General features: G+C 35.8%; 1 protein-coding gene and 1 long non-coding RNA gene across 5 annotated transcripts in view; one reads left to right on the top strand and one right to left on the bottom strand.

Annotated features, from left to right (window-relative positions):
• psma3 (proteasome 20S subunit alpha 3) overlaps positions 1-338 on the top strand; it is a 36,781-nt gene extending 36,443 nt beyond the window's left edge. Inside the window, exon 11 of the mRNA XM_063049585.1 lies at positions 62-338. Within this exon, the coding sequence (XP_062905655.1) occupies positions 62-106 (45 nt within the window). The 3' untranslated portion in view covers positions 107-338. The remainder of the gene's footprint in view (positions 1-61) is intronic.
• The window catches only part of LOC134347247 (uncharacterized), a 67,028-nt gene that overhangs the window by 34,369 nt on the left and 12,455 nt on the right, over positions 1-20,204 (bottom strand). For 2 of the 4 annotated variants that reach the window (XR_010018113.1, XR_010018116.1), the window contains exon 2: positions 16,521-16,692. This is a non-coding gene — a long non-coding RNA (uncharacterized LOC134347247). Of the gene's footprint in view, positions 1-110; positions 1,727-5,231; positions 8,093-16,520; positions 16,693-20,204 lie in introns of those variants that run through there. The other 2 variants (XR_010018117.1, XR_010018118.1) reach the window with 2 other exon arrangements.

Genomic DNA, 20,204 nt, shown 5'->3' on the forward strand with positions numbered 1-20,204 from the left:
TAAATTTCAATAAGTGTAGCTTTTTGGAATGACTCCTCACTGGATATTTTTTCTTCCTTAGGAATCACTTGATGAAGAGGATGAATCTGATGAAGACAACATGTAATTAGTTTATTTTCCAAATATATACAGTTTGTAATGACTCCTGACTTTTTATTTTTAAAGTTGAAATCATAGTATCAAGTTTAAAGTGTTTTCTCATGTTTGTAAATTTGAACTTGACCAAATTCCTGTAGAAATGGAGCTGGAGACAACTTCTTGCTGTTTAAAAAAAGTAATATTATTGGTCAGATTCTGACCAGAAATAAAAAATTGTCCATTGAGTTGGATTTGCTTAATAGGTCTATTTGTAGTGTGTTTATTGGTAATTTGGGACTAATATATTCAAAATGTGCTCAGTGTGTGGCTAAGCTTAGTATGATCTTTCTACTTGCAGCATATTTCATCTTTGTAAGAAAATTTGTGGTTGTGGGGATAGGAACTGCTTTTTGTAGCAATTGTTACCAGAAATACTTAGAATTCAAGTTAGAATTAACTACAAAATTTAACATGGCAATATTGCTTCATCTTGAAGCTGTGAAACAATATTGCTAGTAAGTGCATTTAGTTTCAACATTAAGGTGTCAAAGTTAAGGGCTAACTGGTGTACTGTGATATACCAGTTAGACATATTAGTCTATATAAAGACTTAATCCAATACAGTATTCCTATAGAACTCTTTGAGTATCAAGCAATGGCTTTTCTTCAGTCGTCTGCAGTATTACATACACTAGCAGCCTAGCATTCAGCAGCCACGGCCTTACTTCTGCAATGTTCTTCACAAATGCTGTGGTGCCCAAAAAGTGTTATAAATTAATACATTTAAAACAAATATTCAAAGACTTGAAGTTATTGGGGAAGATGCATAAAGTGCTTAAAGTAGCATATGAAATAACTGTATTCTGCACTTCAGCTGAAAAGGAATAGAATGCTCAGACCCTATGAAACAATAGTGATAACGTGCATTATGTACAATTCTGTCACCAGTTAGTTATTAAAGAATATTCCCAGAAAAAGGGAATTGATTACAAGAGATGCTAAAAATGGAGAGGAAATTTAACTGAGATTATAAAATTGAAAGATGAAAATAGGAGATATAGGAAAGACAATTTTCCTTTGGCAAACATTTATAGATCAGAAGAAGGTTTTATTGAAATTGGAAATGCAGTAGGGGGTTTAGAACTCACTTACAGATGGAATTTCACAGACATAAAACAAATCTAATTTACAATGTCTCTGGAAGAGAACATGAATCCATTAGGTTAAAGAGAACTGAAAACTCCCACAGCTCCCGATGATCCTGTGATTTCAGTCTTTACGCTGACATGCAAGTATCCCTCAGGAGGGTGAACCCACGAGTAGCATCCAGCCCAAGTGGGGTAGCTGGCCAAGCACTGATGACCTGTGTTGATCAACTGGTTGGAGTGTTCCTCTCGCTTCGGCTGTCTGAGGCACACACCCGCTTCAAACGGGCTTGCTTCACTTGTACTGATGCCCAAGAAGACTGGTTACCTGCCTCAGTGACTATCATCCAGTAGCACTTAAATCCACAGTCATGAAGTGTTCTGAGAGGTTGGTGATGAAACATATCAACTCCTGCATGAGAGGTGACTTGGATCCACTTCAATTTCCTTATTGGCATAACAGGTCCACAGCAGATGTCATTTCATTGGCTCTTAACTCAACCCTGTGACATTTGGACAGCAAAGATATATACATCAGGATGCTCTTTATCGACTACAGCTCACCATTTAATACTATCATCCCTCAAAACCAATCAATAAGGTTCAAGCCCTTGGCCTCAATATCTCCTTGTGCAATTGGATCCTCTATTTCCTCACCTGCAGACCCCAGTCAGTTTGGATTGGCAATAACATCTCCACAATCTCCATCAGCACAGGTGCACCACAAGACTGTGTGCTTCGCCTCCCCAGCTCTACTCATTTTACACTTAGGACTATCTGGCTAAGCATAGCTCCATGCCATATTTAAGTTTGCTGCCATTAGAAAGAAAGTACAGGAGCCTCAGGATTCACACCACCAGGTCCAGAAACAGTGTTTACCCCTCAACTCTTGAACCAGAGAGGGTAACTTCAACTTCACTTACCCAACACTGAAGTGAGCCTATAACCTATGGACTCACTTATCTCATGTTGATATTTATTGCTTATTTATTTGTTATTATTTTATATTTACACAGTTTGTCTTTTGCACACTGGTTGTGCACCCAGTTGGTGTGGTCTTTCATTGGTTCTAGTCATACTCACACCACCGGGGTCACGAACAGTTACTATCCATCAACTATCAAGCTATTGAACAAAAGGTGATAACACAGTAGTCATAGTCACAGTCATACTTTATTGATCCTGGGGGAAAGTGGTTTTCATTACAGTTGCACCATAAATAATTAAATAGTAATAAAACCATAAATAGTTAAATAGTACTATGTAAATTATGCCAGGAAATAAGTCCAGGACCAGCCTATTGGCTCAGGGTGTCTGACCCTCCAAGGGAGGAGTTGTAAAGTTTGATGGCCACAGGCAGGAATGACCTCCTATGACACTCCGTGTTGCATCTCGGTGGAATGAGTCTCTGGCTGAATGTACTCCTGTGCCCAATCAGTCCATTATGTAGTGGATGGGAGACATTGTCCAAGATGGCATGCAACTTGAACAGCATCCTCTTTCAAACACCACTGTCAGAGAGTCCAGTTCCATCCCCACAACATCACTGGCCTTACAAATGAGTTTGTTGATTCTGTTGGTGTCTGCTACTCTCGGCCTGCTGCTCCAGCACACAACAGCAAACATGATCGCACTGGCCACCACAGATCTTTTAAGGTTATTGGATTTATTGAGTATGCTTGCAAGAATATGAAAGTTACTGTACTTAAGTAATAAATGTACTTTGAACTTTGAATAATCCCAAGTTCCATTTTTGTCTGACAGGGACAAAATGGCTGCCTTCTATGATTTTATAATTTGTTGGAAAGGTCAATTTTTATTCATAACATTTAATTGTCCTTAAGAAGCTGGTGGTGATCTGATGCCTTTAGCAACTAAAATTCTTTTAAGTATGAAATACTTCTATTTTAATAGCACTTTGATTTCTGATTACACCTATAATGAAATGCAAATGTGAGCCCAGCGCACATAGCACTTGGGTCTAGAAGTATTCCTGCGAATGGAACACTGCAAGTGGTTTAATTCATGTTAGCAGTACTTGGGTCATTTGCAGTACAGCCCCCATTCCAAAGTTTAAGAGCTTCCACTCAGAGACTTAGCTTCATGGATGGGTGGAAGAGTGATCAATCAGTAGATGGACAAATGGGTGCATAAACCCATTTGTTATAAAAGCCTTTATGTGCAGGCAATTGAGAGTGTGTGTGGGTCATTACATAATATGCCCTATTATATATAATATTTTCCAGTTATGTCAAAAGGCCATAAACTGTTCAATTTCTTTATGGTTTGTCCCTAATCTGCAAAGATGTTTGACGATCTGTTTAAGTCTCAGTAAAGTGTAAATTTTATCTTTTAAATTAATCCAATTAAAAATACTTTGCATTACCTCCCCTTTAAAGCAGTGTTGGAAGGCACCTCTTTGTCACTCCTTTTGCACCCTACTTCTGCCAGGATGGGAAATAGAAATTGTTCTAGTATACATATGCAGAGTTGATTCTTGCTCTATAACTAAAGTGGACCATATATTCTCAAATTACAATTTCTAATCCCTTGTAAATCATTAGATCAAATTAGGTTCTTCAAGTTATTGTAGTTAGAATTGCAGTAATCATCCTAAATGAAAATGTATGAGAATTAGGTTAGGATTATTGTTCAGATACTGAAACACATAGAAGGTCTTATTCTGGATTCAAACATGTACTGTATGCACAATTCTTTCTGGATATTTAATGTCCAGAGAATACCCAAATATAGAAGACATGAGGCTTTCATTTAATTAAACCAATGAGATACTTATAAAAATCCCCTATATAACATTGTTATATTTTAATTACTTTAAATGATAAAATGTGATGGGGATGGGGGAAATTCAAGGGGCCTGTGCTCTCAAATTGCTTGCAATAAGGTCAGTGTCCAATATCCTGCACATCACTTGTGCCAGCAAGTCCCTGATTTCAAGATTTTTCTGATTTTTAAAAAATTCTTCCACATTTTACTTAAGACTTTAAAAAAACTTGTCTTCAAGTTCCAAAACTAATAAATTGTTCAGAATTTGGTCTAGCCAAGTTCCTCTTCCACACAAGCTGTCCTTTCCACAAATGAGACCACGCCCTCAGAATTTACAATCTCACCTGATGAAATTCCTCACTCCTGCACCCTTCATGTGATTGCAGAATATCCTAAATAGTACATCTTGTAAAGTGAAAAGCAGAGAATCTTTTGAGCATGAGGAATATGGTAATGGTGGTGCTAGTTTTCACCTCCAGATTTAGTAGTTTGTGCAAGTTTGAGGGAGCAAGTATTTAAAATTGTCTAATGTTTTAGTGCAAGTTAGCGTTTAAAAATATTTTTAGCCTATTGTAAGTTCGTCAATGTTATCTCAAGAATGCTGCTCGTCAGTTCTAGGAGTTGCTAGGAGTGTGTATAGCAAGATTGACCAGAGTTACCATGCTTGCTTAAGTTTCTGCCAGTATACATCCAGCTTATAATACAAAGTGGACTGGAGATTCTATTGACACACTAAGGACAAGAATCAAAAACCAGGCATAAAGATTTAAAGTTACAGGTAGAAAGAAGCAAGAAAGTCGTGAGCTAGTATCTTTTGCCCAGGGGGTCTGGAACTTGCTGCCTGTAAGGATTATAAAATTAGAAATCCAAACCTTGGTAAGGCTATTGATTTATGTTGGTCGATTTTTTTCCCCCCTCTCCTCACCCTCCCCCCTTGAATGGCAGAGATATGACAGGCTGGTTGACATTTTTCCATATTGCAAAATTTCAATTACTTTTTTTTTCTTAGAGGTGGACTACGTGGATGGTTTGATTTAGAACATGCGAACTCTAGGAGAGAGGGAGGATTACTATGGTGTTGGCCTGACTGACAATGAAAGTTACTTAACAGTGGGGTATTATACAATTTGTTGGAGAGAAAAACTTCCAGACAGTTATGAGGGGTATCTTGACCTAAGAGGATATCTTAACACAAGTGGTGGACGTAATCATGATGGCTAACATTAGGATCAATATGGGAAGAAGTAAGCACTAATTCACTAATTCTCAGATGAAGGTTTTCCTAAGCTAAGGCAACATTTAAAAAAAAACACAAGACCTCCAGGACTGTTAAATGCATTTATTACTCAAAGTAGCAGAATGCTAAAATTAGTCTGACAGACAAGGCATAAAGAAGTGTTTAAAAGAGCTACTTTACCACATGAGAAATGGGTATCTATACTTGTGGAAAATGAGGAAATGGAGTTTTATTTTTACAAGTGCATAGAGTAAAAGAAATAAAATGGATTAAGTTTCAGATGTAAGTGTGCAAGATGGTAGGTTTTTAAGAGCCAGCTGAGACTTGAGGGGCAGAATGGACATAAGGAAACAAAAATATTTTTGAAAGGCAGACTTTAACTTTGAATTTTAACTTTCACACAGATTGTGAAAAGTTGACTTGTCAGCACGGAGCATTTCCCCAAGTATGTACATGATATTTTTGTACATATTCCATAATCAAAAGAATAGCATGCCATGTCCAATTTGATAAGCCAATAAACGAGCTCTATAATTAACCTAAAGATGCAATCACATTTAACCGAAGGTGATTACATGACGTGAATGTCACGTTTGAAAGGGAGAGACAAAAAAAAAGCAAGCTGATAAAGTAATTAAGGCTATGGGAGATACGCAGAAGGGAATTTAATGAAAATCAGAAAGTTTATACCACCAATAGGTACAACTTCTACTTCCCTAAAAGCAGTACCCCTCCCCCAGATACAAGTAAAGGAAAATACAAAAAGAAAATGCCGAAGATAGCAGTGAACCTGCTGAAAGCCATATTACAAAACAAGTCATACTTTATTGATCCCGGGGGAAATTGGTTATACCAAATGGAGTACAAAAAGTTTGAAAAGATTATCAAAAGTAATACAATTTTAAAGAAACAATAGGTTATATTCACCCTGGGCTTCCTGTAATGAAAGTGAAAATAAGGAAATGAGGCAGGGGAAGTGTGTTCAGGAGACATGTTGTAAGATAAGCAGACAGGACAGTGTCAGATTAAAAGGAATACTGAATTAGAATGATGACTTGCAAAAATAAAGATATGCAAGAAATGCAACAGTATAAAGAAAATAATGAATTGCTTTAATTAATTACCAGGATCAAATAGTTTCCCAGAGTTTTAAATGAAACTAGATACACTAATAAACTTCCAAAATTCTCCTGAATTGCGAATCATTGTTTTAGTTCAGTAAAATCACTCTATTTAAGGCAGGCAAGTAAGGGAAACCAGTATGTTACCACAATTTTACCTAACATTTATTAGAGAGAAATTACTTACGTCTATAATTAAGGGTAAGTTCATTCAACAGCATGAAAAGTTGCCAAGGCAGCATGGATTGAACTTTCTTAGAAGGGTGATAAAATTACTGGATAGAACTTTGGTCACAACATTGTGGACCAAAGGGCCTATTCTTATGCCAGTGATATTAAATCTGATTCTGATCATACAGCATATGTTGGGGAATTTTTAACTTTACAGCAGCAGTATAATAAAATAAATGAGGAAAAAATGTTACATTAATAGATGTCTATTAAATAGCTAAGTTAAAATAAGTAGTGCAAAAAAACAAATAAAAAGGTAGTGAGGTCGTGTTCATGGGTTCAATGTCCATTTAGAAATCAGATGGCAGAGGGGAAGAAGCTATTTCTGAATTGCTGAGGGTGTGCCTTCAGGCTTCTGTACCTCCTTCCCGATGGTACCATTATGAAGAGAGCATGTCTTGAGTGGAGGGGATCCTTAATGATGGGCACTACTTTCCTAAGGCACTGTTCCTTGACGATGTCTCGGATACTACGGAGGCTAGTACCTATGATGGAGCTGACTAATTTTACAAATTTCTGCTCCTTATTTCAATCTTGTGCAGTAGTCCCTCTACACCAGATGGTGACGCAGCCAGTCAGAATGCTCCCCATGATACATTTGTCTCAGTTTGAGTATTTTAGTTGACAAACCAAATCTCAAATTCCTAATGAAGTATAGCTTTCTTGCCTTCTTTATAGCTGAAGCAAAATGTTGTCCAGGTGCGGTCCTCAGAGATATTGACAAACAGGAACTTGAAATTGTTCACACTCTCCACTTCTGATCTTTCTATGGGGATTGTTTGTGTTCCCTCATCTTACCCTTCATATGTTAATATCTACAAATGTCATTTATATGGACTTCCAGAAGGCAATATGATAAAGTCACTTGTAAGAGACACTGTTGCTGAAGTAAAAGCTTGAAAGTTGAAGGGAAATCCATGCCCTGATTAGGAAATTTGCTAGTCGGAATAATGGACAGCCAATTTAATTGGCATATGAATAATGGTGTCCTTCAGTGAATGGAGGAAGGGAAAAATAGACACTGTGTAATGAAAACCAAGTTTTGCTGATGATATAATAATAGGGAGCATATGTAGCAACCAAATCTGTGGAAGGGAAGATTTTAATAAATTAAACAGTTATGAATAACTTGCAAATTCAATTCAATGCAAGCAAATGGCATTTTACTTCAGTTTGTTCCACAAAATAATAGAACTGAATGCTTTCTAAATGTTGCAAAATTATAGGCACATATCTATGCACATGGATTTAACAGAGATACAAAAACATCTAAAAGGCTAATTAAATGTATGTTGGGTCTAATATCCAGAGATCCACGGTTAAGAATCAGTTTTACAAAAGTAGTTAATCATGGAAAATACTATGTATTTCTGGACATCATCTCAATACAAATTAGCCAGATGAACCTGACCAAGGGTTAAACAATGACGACCAATTACAAGAATTGGGACAAATAAAGAAATGCTAGAAGAACCAAGGCGGTCATGCAGTATCTGTGGAAAGAGAAAACTAGTTAATGTTTCAGAGCTGAAGGGTCTTCAATTCCAGCATCTACAATTTTAATTGTTTTCCATTACACAAACTGGGAGTGCATTCCCTGTAATTTGTAAAGCTGTGACTGGATTAGATTAATTTTGAATATATTAAAAGGGAACGTTAGAATAGACAGAAAATACCTGTAGTGAATACAGGGCATAACAATTAGAGCTAGTCCTTTTAAATTTAGAGGACACTTATAAATGTAAAGACATTTCTAATAAAATTATTACGCACAACCGAAATGAACTGAAACAGGAATATACCGAGTAGGCAGTGGAAGCATTTATAAATGGGCTCTGTTTATATCGAGGTTCATATGATCTTATCCAGAATTTGGAAAATACACCAAAAAATCACTCCACTGGTAACCATACCTTGAATTGAACTGGTTGCCATGAATGGTATCAAAAGCATACAAGTGATAAGGAAGAACAATTACTGATTTTTATATCTAATTATGGATGCTTGTTCATATGTATGGGTGTCCACAACTCAGTAATTCTTGACCTATATACTGTATTTTCAATCTGGCACAGTGAATAAGCTTCATTTCTGCTAAGTAGTCATTATCAGTGAAATTCTGGGCAAAGGAAATTTTTGCTTATTGCAAACTATATTGATTGATTTTCCATAATATAAAAGTTCAAATGTCATCCAAAGAACAACAAATTAAGATTTCCAGTCTGCAATAGAAAAGGTTTATTTGTAACATTACATTTACTAATATATACAATATATGGGAGATTAACTTGGCACAATTCCAGTGTAAACACCTATAGCATTTTAACCTTATAACAATATTTATTCCATTTTAATGACAGACTGCAACTTGATCTTTGTGCATCACAATAAAAAATTTCTAGCAAAAATTACTTCTAAAATTAGGATTTAAACAAGTGTAGAAGGTTACAGTAGACATTTTACATTGGAAATTTAATACCTTTAATAAAGTTATTTTGGTAAAGGCCACTCTCCATGAAGCTTGATCATGTACTTTCTCACCCTAGAGCAGAGCTACAATTGAATTAAGCTTGTGTAGAGTAGGCATCTGTAATAAGTACAATTACTCAAGGTGTGTGGGTATTCAGTGAGGAAGGCTGTTATGACTTGCAGAGGGATTTGGAAAAGCTGAAAAAATGGCAGATGGAATTTAATGCAAATAAGTGCGAGGTGCTGCAGTTTGGTAGGACCAACCAGCGCAACTCTTAACACTGTGAACAGTAGGGCACTGAGGAGTGTGGTAGAACAAAGGGATCTGGGAATACTGGTCCATAATTCATTGAAAGTGGCGTCACTGGTAGATAGGGCCATAAAGAAAGCTTTTGGCAGATTAGCCTTCATAAATCAATGTATTGAGTATAGAAAATGGGATGCTATGTTGGAGTTGTACAAGACATAGGTGAGGCTTAATTTGGAGTGTTGTGTGCAGTTATGGTCATCTATCTACAGGTAAAATGTAAATAAGATTGAAAGAGTATAGAGAAAATTTACAAGGAGTTATAAGGAAAGATTGAATGGGTTAGGACTTTATTCCTCAAAACGTAAAAGCTTGAGATTTGATGTATACAAAATTATGAGTGGTATAGATAGAGAAAAATGAAAGCTGGCTTTTTCCACTGAGGTTGGGTGGGACTACAACCAGAGGTCATGGGTTAAGGGTAAAAGGTGAAAAGTTTAAGGGGAAGAGGAGGGGAAACTTCTTCACTCAGAGGGTTGAGAGCATGGAATGAACTGTCAGCAGAGTGGTGCATGTGAACGTAATTTTAACTTGGATAGGTAAATGGATGGCAATGGTCCTAGTGCAGGTCAATGGGAGTAGCACTTTAAATGGTTTCCGCATGGACTAGATGAGCCAAAAGGCCCATTCTGTGCTGTACTTTTCTACGACTCGATGACTGTTAAGAATATCAATTTCAATCATCTCCCTCCCAACCCTGTTAAGACTATGTCTTGTACAATTTTTAAAAATATCTTTAAAACAGCTATCAGATTTTAAGCTGAGGGAAAAATGACATCTATATTGAAGATTTCTTCTACCAGACTGAGGATACCTGAAAAGATTAATCTGACAGAGAAAGAGCAAATACAACCATTTCCTTCAAGTTCAAATGAGGCAAATTACTTGAAGGCAAAATCTATTTTCTTTACCATGTGAGAAAGGAGACCATCAAACACTACAAAATGAAGCACTGTCATTCTAATAAAGGTCTTAATTTTAAAATCAAGTAAACCCAAGGAAAACAAGACAGCAAAAAAACTGTCATTTTGTGGAGGCAAAGGACGATCAATGCTTTGGGTCAAGCCTCTGCACAATCCTGATGCCTCCACAGATGCTGCTTAACTAGCTGAGTTCCACCAGTTTTTTTCTTTGCTCCAGATTACAGCATCTGTAGTCTGTCTCTATTAAAAGAATGGAACCTGGTGGAATGTTAAGGAGGTCAGTATCCACCTTTCATTTATAGATGAATGATGGGTTTGGTGGCAAGAGCATGGGTCATTTGAAAAAGAAAATTGCAAGGATCGTGACAAAGGGATAACATGGGTGCCATGGAAGAGAGTTGCCACGACTCAGATATTCATTAAATTCAGCCTTTTAATTCCACTACAAAACACCACTCCTTCAAATGCAAGACAAGTTAAATGAAGAATTTAGGGGGAGAGAAACAGAAGAAATACAGCTTATTTTAATCTCCCTTGTCCACTGATATACTTACACTAATAATTAGCTTATGTACAAAGACTATACTTTTTCCTTTCAGTAGTGACCCTATTTAATAAAGTATTATTTAGCTGTTGAGTTTTGAGATAACATGCAAATAAGTATTCATGTTTATGAGTTAAATTTAATTCATCTGCATAGTCAAGGGCTGATCTAATTCCTGCAAATATTTTAGCTGCATCCTTCCACTCAATCCTCATTAATCAATTTGTTTTTCATGGTTCTTCACATGAGGTAGCACCCAGGCCACACTGATTTTTCTAATAAATACATCTTTAACATATACATGTCTATGCAAATACAATCATCCCATTTCCAGAACACCTGTGCCAAATGGCTCCCTGCTGTGAGATGTTCTTATAAAAGTACTAATTGAATGTGTCAATGGAAATAGTTAAAAAATCTAACTTCAACATTCAAGTATTTTAATGCATTAAAGTTCATTTATTCTTTTAAAACAGCACAAATTTACATTAATTTTGGATTGGGGATATATTAGGTACAAAGGAGAGGGCCCTGGTTAGATCTACATTGTTTTTCTGAAGAAAGTCTTGTGCTGGTATATTTTAAGATATATATACAGGTCATTCACATGGATTAAATTAAAGACACTATGATCAGTAAAACGAAGCTTCTTCCAGGTGGAGGACTCCAGAAATGGGAGTATTGCTGAACTATTATACAGAATATGGCACCAGCTTTAAGATTAAATACATAATAAGACTGTTAAAAACTAGTCTGGTATTTTACAACTTGGCAAAATTACTGCTCTTTCAGGGACTGGGCCTCTTACTTTTTGGCCACTGCAACAATTTATTTAAATTTCTTCCCATCTGATCAAAATACAGGACTGCATACATGTATAAAAGTTTTTTTTCCACTTCCAAATTTTAGTAATTTCACTAAGAGTAAAATGTATTGTTTTATTATTAGCTGTATTCTATTTTCTTAGACCAGGATCTAATGGAGATACTATTTTGTGAAACAGTTTTTCAATTTTGAAATATTGGTTCTTGGACATCCAAAATACTCTTCAGTTATAACTCATTAAAAATAGTCTCAAAATATCTCAGCCAAAATGCACTGTGGAGTGAGTGTTGCATCCCTTAGAGGATTAAAAAAGTATACCATTTCTTGGACAGATGGCAAATCATAATTAAAACAACTACACAGAATATGAGAATGTTAAAATGAATCAGGGTGTATAGTTAATGCTCAAATGAAGCAAAAATTACTATCTAAATTTTTGTAGAGGTTCATTTGAAGAAGCAGTAATTTTTATTGCTTATTTGTAGCAAACTACCTTTTAAGTATCCACTCTACATTGTTAAAATCTTGAAGTTGTTGGCAAATTCTGCACAATAGTTCAGCCAAGTGAAACTCTCACTTTCAGGGTACAAAACCCAGAAGGTTTCCTTTTCTGATATACGACAGTTTTATTTATTGTCATTAGTAAAATGTCAACAAATGTATTCACAAGCAGGTTTTCTTCTGTTTATAAAGTTAATGATATTAAGCATACCAATTAAGATAGATCACCTCACTGCTGTCAGAGGGCAGCAGTGAGTGTACATGCTATTACTGAGGAGAAGGTGCTTGGAAAGCTGAGAGGTCTGAAGGTAGATAAATCACCTGGACCAGATGGACTACACCCTAAGATTCTAGAATGTTTCCAGAGGATTGGAAGAAAAAAAAATCACAGATGTTACTTCACTTTTTAGGAGAGGGAAGCAAGCAAAGGAAATTATAGGCCAGTTAGCCTGAATTCAGTGATTGGGAAAATGTTGGAGTCTATCAAGGATGAGGTTTTGGAATACTTGGAGGCATATGATAAAATAGGCCAAAGTTAGCCTGACAAATCTGTTGGAATCTGACGAAATAACATGCAGGATAGACAAAGCTGATGTTGTTTATTTGGATTTTCAGAAGACCTTTGACAAGGCGCTGCACAGGAGGCTGCTTAACAACAGCCCATGGTATTACAAGAAAATACTAGCATGGATAGAAGTTTGGGTGACTGGCAGGAGGTGCTTTTTCAGGTGGTTGCGGCTGACCAGTGGTGTTCTGCAGAAGTCTGTGTTGGGACCATTTCTTTTTACATAGGTCAATGATTTGAGATGGCTTTGTGGCTCTGTTTGCGGACGTTATGAAGACAGGTGGGTGGGTAGGTAGTGTTGAGGAAGCTGGGAGTCTGCCGATGTATGTATATAGATTAGGAAAATGGACAGTGACAGATAGAATATAGTGTAGGTAAGTGCATAGTTATACACTTCGGTAAAAAGAATAAAAATGTAGGCTATTTGCTAAATAGGGAGCAAACTCAAAACAGATGTGCAAAGGGACATGGCAGTCCTATTGCAGAATTCCCTAAAGGTTAATTTGCAGGCTAAGTCAGTGATAAAAAAAAAGGCAACTGCAATGTTAGCATTCATTTCATTGAGATTAGAATACAAAAGCAAGGATATAATGCTGAGGCTTTACAAGTCATTGGTCAGACCACACTTGGAGGATTGTGAGCAGTTTTCAGCCCCTTATCTACGAAAAAGTCCAGAAGAGGTTCACAAGAATGATCCCGGGAATGAAAGGGTTATCGTATGAGGAGTGTTTGATGGCTCTGGGCCTGTACCCAGTGGAATTTAGAGAAATGGAGGTGGGGAAATCTCACTGAAGCCTATTGAATACTGAAAGGCCTAGAATGATGTGCTAGGATGTTTTCCATATTGGAGGAGTCTGGGATCAGAGAGATCAGCTTCAGAATAGAGAGGTGTCCATTTAGAACAGATGAGGAAGAATTTCTTTAGCCAGAGCGTGGTGAATCTATGTAATTCGTTGCCACAGATTGCTGTGGAGGCCATGTCTTGGGTATTTAAGATGGAGGTTGATAGGTTCTTGATTAATATGGTGTCAAAGGTTACAGGGATAAATCAGGAGAATGGGGTTGAGATGGATATTAAATCAGACATGATGGAATGGCAGACCAGACTCAATGGGCTGAATGGCGTAATTCTGCTTCTGTGTCTTATGGTCTGTAAAGGGCATGTGGCAAAATGAAACTAATACAGAAAGAGGAATTTCAATAATATCACAAATAATGAAAAAAATGTTGCAAAAGCTTAAGACATAGGGAATTACTATGACCCTTCAAAACCACAATTCCAAACAAACTCATCTCCAGACTTCTAAAAAGAGGACTCAGCACTTCCCTTTGCAGCTGGAAACTTGATTTTCCTGACCATCAGACCACAATCAGCATGGATGGGCAGCAACACTCTCAGCACTGGTGTCCCATAAGGCTGCCCACTCATTACCCTACTTTACTCCCTTGTGTTTTCAAGTCCTTGTGGCCCGATTCTACATAATATACACTTTTGGATAGTGGGCTGGATCTCAATGACAAGATGGAGTACAGGAAAGAGAGAGTCAACTGGCATGGTATTATGACAATTCTAAGAGATCTCTTGAAAGGATTCTATCCAAATGCATACAACTTGGTATAGCAATTGCTCTGCTCAAGATTCCAAAAATTGCAGATAGTTGTGGAGTTTACTCTTATGAAAACCTGCCTCTACTCCATTAACTGTTTACACATCACTGCCTCAGAAAATAACATAAGACTCCTCCCACCCACTCACCCAATTACACCAGGCAAGATAAAGCTCGAAAATATGCACCACTAGACTCAAGGACAGGTTTTAATCTCTAGCATGTTAAAATTGAAGTTCTGATCTTATATTCTACCCCCACATGGCCCTTACACCTTATTTAGCTGCAGCTCACAATATGCAAACGTAACATACATTCTGCATTATGTAATTGCTTCTCATTTGTACTACCTCAAGGTACTTATGTTTTGAAATGTGTATGGATGGTATCCAAAACTTAAGTTTTATGCCATATCTCAGCATATCTGACAAGAGGAAACCAATTCCAAAGAATAGTCTTATTGACTACCTCTCCAAATATTACTTTATTTAGTCTTATACAGGTTGAGTACCCCTCATCTGAAATCTGAAAACACTTCTGGCTCCAAGTATTTCAGATATTAGAATATATGATATATAGCTTGGGACCGCCATCATTTCCGACTGAATTAATGTGCTACTGGTAAGCAACCTTTGTCTTGCATTTGCTCATCACACATACAGTTATGTACTTAACAATAAACATTATTACGTATCATTAATATAACAAAAATATAACGTGTGCAGGGTAACAAAAACCGCAACAGGCTTTCAGTCTGCACCTAGATGCCTTGTTTTCAGTAAAAGGTTACAGTACACTATGTATTTTTTTTTAGGTTTTGTGTTAAGAATAAAAACATTCAGCATTGTAGACTTGTTCTGGTTTTAGATATTCATCAGTGACAACCGTATCAATGCATTTCTCTGCTGCTCCATAATCAGCAAGCGCTTTATTTTTAATTTTTTTTAAAAATAAATCTTTAAAAATTTAATGGCACTCCTTTTCTTAAATTTCTGCAACCAGTCTGCTGAATATTCACAACTGCATTCAATTTTAAGTCTGTTGTGATAGATCTTTGCTTGTTTCATGATCAGCATACTACTAAGCGGCATATGATCACTCTCACACTGACAAATCCATTCTTTCAATATACGATCGATTTCTTAATTTTTCACTTAATGCAGTGTTTCAAAAACTTTTCCTTAACTTATTATTCATATTAATATGTTATATTAATATTCATTACATACACGAGATCACTTCTAAGGATTGTCTGTGCTGCGCAGAGACCTGTTCGTTGCCTGAGAACCTTCCCAGCACCTTATGGAATTTTTCATTTGGGACATCATGCAAGCACTCAAAAAAAAAAATCAGATTTTGGATAGGGGGTATTCAACCTGTATAATTAAACTTACTTTTGAATTTTTTAGTTCTTTAATCTTAGTCGAAAGAAGGAAATAAAGGTATTACTAACTGTGTTTGAAATACAATTAACTTGTGGCATCATTAGCTGATCAAGCTGTGAAAACAGTTTATGACAATTTGGCCTTAGGCAGTCTTCAAGAATATCATAAAAGGAAACTGATTGAAGAAGATGTACTAGTCCATTTTCTTACTGAAAATGAAACAGGACTCTCTAAAAACATACCCAGGTCAATTTTCTGTTTTTAATTTACTGGAATCTATAAAACTGGCTGAAATTATGCACTTTGTCCCAATTAGGTCATATTTAGAAACCAATCAGTAAAGATTTTCAGTGATCATCCCTGACAGATTATAAAGAATTAACTTTAAGAAGCTGTGGCAAAGGGATAATAGTCAAACAGAATATAGCAGAAAGCAAAATTGAATCTTTGAATGGAAAATAGGTGGTAATTACTGATCCATGAGAGTCTGCACACTTAAATTATATGGACTTAGGAAAAGACAAAATCAATATGCGCCAATGTCAAACTTCCTGAAATTGGATGTTAATTTGTTTATCACAGTGAGGCCTTAGAGCCATCAGGGAAGTGTAAGTTTAATGCAAAATCAAAATATCTCTATTTCCTATACTTTTAAAATGGGATAGAGAAACATTCATATATACAGACCACTAAAAATGAGACAATACAGTTAAATATTTTTAAATTGTTTCATAAAATAGTAATGATAGATACAGGTCCTCCCCACTTTACAAACATCTGACAGCCCATACATACGAACAAGTGTTTGGGGGACTGCCAGAATGGATTTGCTGATTGGTGCAGGACTGCAAGCACCTTCTTCCATGTGGGAAGATGGTTTGTGGCCACATTTCTGACTTGCGAACTGCTCAGGTTACAAACAGATCATAGGAACTGAACCTTGTCGATGAACTCTGCTGAGGAAGATCTGTAATAGATAGAAAAAAATTGATAAAACTTCTGGAAATCTGATATGAAAATGAAATGCTAGAAACACTCAGCAGACTACACAGTATTTGTGAAAAGAAACCCGTTTACTTGTTTGACATCGCAGTGAGTTATTATTTTGAAAAACAATGTTTAGAGGTGGAATGTTACAGATCTGGATTAAGATAAAGGGAAAAATTGTTAAAGATTTCATAATCCTTTTTCTCAGTAAAATGCAACATTGGCTAATCTTTGTTACAATTCCAATTCCAAATATATCAATAGCCAACCCCACCCCCCACGATGACTCAGGGGTATTAGCTGAGTACTAGATTGGGTTTAGCTTTGATATCCCCTCCAGGGATGTGATTAACAGACCACACCCTATCTAGGCTCCTGAAATGAATGGTTAGTATGTCATGCATGTGGACTTTAAAAATTACCACACATTATCAAATAACAATTTCTTTAGTAAAATTAAGCACTGTGCAATTAGTGATGGCATAGTGAAAAAAACTAGCAAATAACTGTTTCGCTAGAATGATTCCATAGGGTTGATGTCATTACTGGTCTTTTTAAACAAATGTTAAACATTTGTATGTAGGTAGGTTAAAGGGCTATATTTCCAAGATTAACGATAATCAAAACCAAGAACACATTATAAATAAAAATAGTAACAGAAACAAGTAAAATGAAAATGAAACAGAATTTAATGAAAGAAAACATGAAGTAATTTATTATGCTAGAACAAGACTATATAAATTAAGTGGCAGAAACTTAAAATTAACACCAAGTATACAAATTGTTAAAAGCTGACAGGATAAATCGAAAGGCTGTTAAAATGCAAACTGGATATATGGTGTTATAGAGAGGTGGCATAGAAACAAAAAGTTATGCAAAGTCTTCATAAAATAGTGCTACCAGTTAAAAGGCTCTTGAGAAGATGTTGTAATTTATTAAATGTACTTTTGGTGCTATTCTAAGTTATGTAGTGGATAACTGGAAAATTTACAGCTTCAGAAGCATGCAATTAAGTTCTGGTCCATTTAAAAAAAATCCAGTAGCAGAAACTCAGATTACAAGAAAGACTTCAAGTAATTAGAAGGGAAACACTCTACAAAATGTTTTCTTGCACCTCAGGACTGTTTGTTGGTGAGATTCATCCAGGAATGACTTGACTTTCATACAGCTTTTGTTTAAAGCATATTTTCAGAAGCAATCCCAAAGATGATTAAATTGGTTACTTAAAGCTAAGTAGAAGATCTTGAATGATAGTATAAATGCAGATTATATTTGCCTCCTATTTAGATTTGATTAATGAAAGAAAATGCAGGTGTATTTAGTTCAAATTTTCTTGGTGCAAATCCATGGCATCAAGTATGCAAATCTTGCCCTTGGTTCGAGCTTTGTATTTTCCATAGCAGAGTGACCCAATCCTGGAGCGTGACAACTAAGCGAACAAGATTGAGGATTAAGATGTTTGAAGCCCGAAATTTATATCCTGGATCAAATTGTTATATCATTCTCCTATGGCCTCAGTTCGTACTAACTCGTTAAATTCACCTTTTTTCCCCTCTTTTTCGAGGTACCAGACAAGGTTGTCCTCTTAGTCCTTTATTATTTGATATTGCATTAGAACCTCTTGCAATTGCTATTCGAGAATCCCCTAATATTATTGGTATAACTCATGGTTTAAAGTCTCAAAGTAACACTTTATGCTGATGACTTACTTTTATATATTTCTAATCCTCAAAAATCTATTCCTGCAGCTTTAGATTTATTAGCACAATTTAGTCTTTTTTCAGGTTATGTTAAATCTCAGTAAGAGTGAACTTTTCCCGATTAATAAGCAAGTTCCCTTATATCAGAACCTCCCGTTTAAATTGGTTAATAACCATTTTTCATATCTTGGGATTAAAATTACCTGTAAACATAAGGATTTATTTAAGACTAATTTCCTACCCTTAATTGATCACATTATACAACTTTCATTTAAATGGTCTCCACTTTATTTAACTTTGATTGGTCATATTAATGCTGTTAAGATGTTTATTCTGCCAAAATTTTTATATGTATTTCATGCATTACCAATTTTTGTTCCAAAATCCTTTTTTGACTCTAAAATTTCTTCATTTGGCAAAATAAAAACCCCAGACTGGGTAGAATACATCTACAGAAAGCTAAGAGAGATGGAGGTTTGGCATTACCTAATTTTAGATTCTATTATTGGGCAATTAATATTCAACACATGAAATTTTGGTTACTTGACCAAGATACACTATCCATTCCTAAATGGGTAGTATTGGAATTACAATCTGCTCAAGGTAATGCACTTAGCTCCATTTTAAGTTCTTCTCTTCCTTTCGATTTGAAATGCCATAAACAGGTTTGTAATCCGATAGTTAAACGTACCGTACGCATTTGGTTTCAATTCCGAAAATCTTTCAACCTTAATCAATTTGGGCTAGCGATTCCTATTTTAGGCAATGTATTCTTTCCCCCTTCCTCTACAGACCGTGCCTTTCAAATTTGGAAGACCAATGGTATATCACGGTTTTTGGATTTACTTTTAGATGGCTCCCTTATGTCTTTTCAACAAATATAACTTACCAAGAATACATTTTTTTTAGATATCTCCAAGTTAGAAATTTCCTAAGTACCATACTTTCATCCTTTCTGGCGTTACCCCCTACATATATTTTAGATACTATAATTAACTTAACCCATGTCAGAAAGGTGTAACGGCTATTATTTATAATATCATCATGAAACTTAGGAAAGCTCCATTTGATAAGATTAGGTCAGATTGGGAAAAGGAATTGGGCTTCACTATTTTGGCGGATGACTGGGTGCATATTTTACAACTAGTCAATACTTCCTCTATCTGTTCCAAACATTCCCTAATTCAATTTAAAGTTGTTCATAGAGCACATATGTCTAAAGATAAATTAGCTCGTTTTTATTCTCATATTAACCCTCTTTGTGACAGATGTCATGGGGAGATAGCTTCCTTAACTCATATGTTTTGGTGCTGTCCTACTTTGGAAACTTTTTGAAAGACATTTTTAATATTATCTCAAAGGTATTGCATTGTTATTTCTCCCCATCCTATTACTGCTATCTTTGGATTACCTAAAACTTCCAGTAATCTTTCCCCTTCAGCCCGTAGAATGATTGCATTTCTTACATTAATGGCAAAAAGATGTATTTTACAACACTGGAAGGAGATTAATGCCCCAACTACGTTTTTTTTGGTTTTCTCAGACGATACTATGTTTAAATTTGGAAAAAAATCAGAAGTAATCTTTATGATACTTCAGTTAAATTTGAACAGACCTGGAGATCTTTTATTCAACATTTTCATTTAATGTAACTTTTTTTTCTCTTTGCCCATATTTACATTCCCTTCTTGCTTTTTAACTGTTTTTAATGGAGGTCAGGTTTGAGGATGTGATTGTTTTAAGTTGCTTAAGTCTACGTGATACCTAGTTAGCCCATTGCTTTGCTTTTTAG

This window comes from Mobula hypostoma, chromosome 1, assembly GCF_963921235.1.
Source record: "Mobula hypostoma chromosome 1, sMobHyp1.1, whole genome shotgun sequence".
Taxonomy (NCBI): Eukaryota; Metazoa; Chordata; class Chondrichthyes; order Myliobatiformes; family Myliobatidae; genus Mobula; species Mobula hypostoma.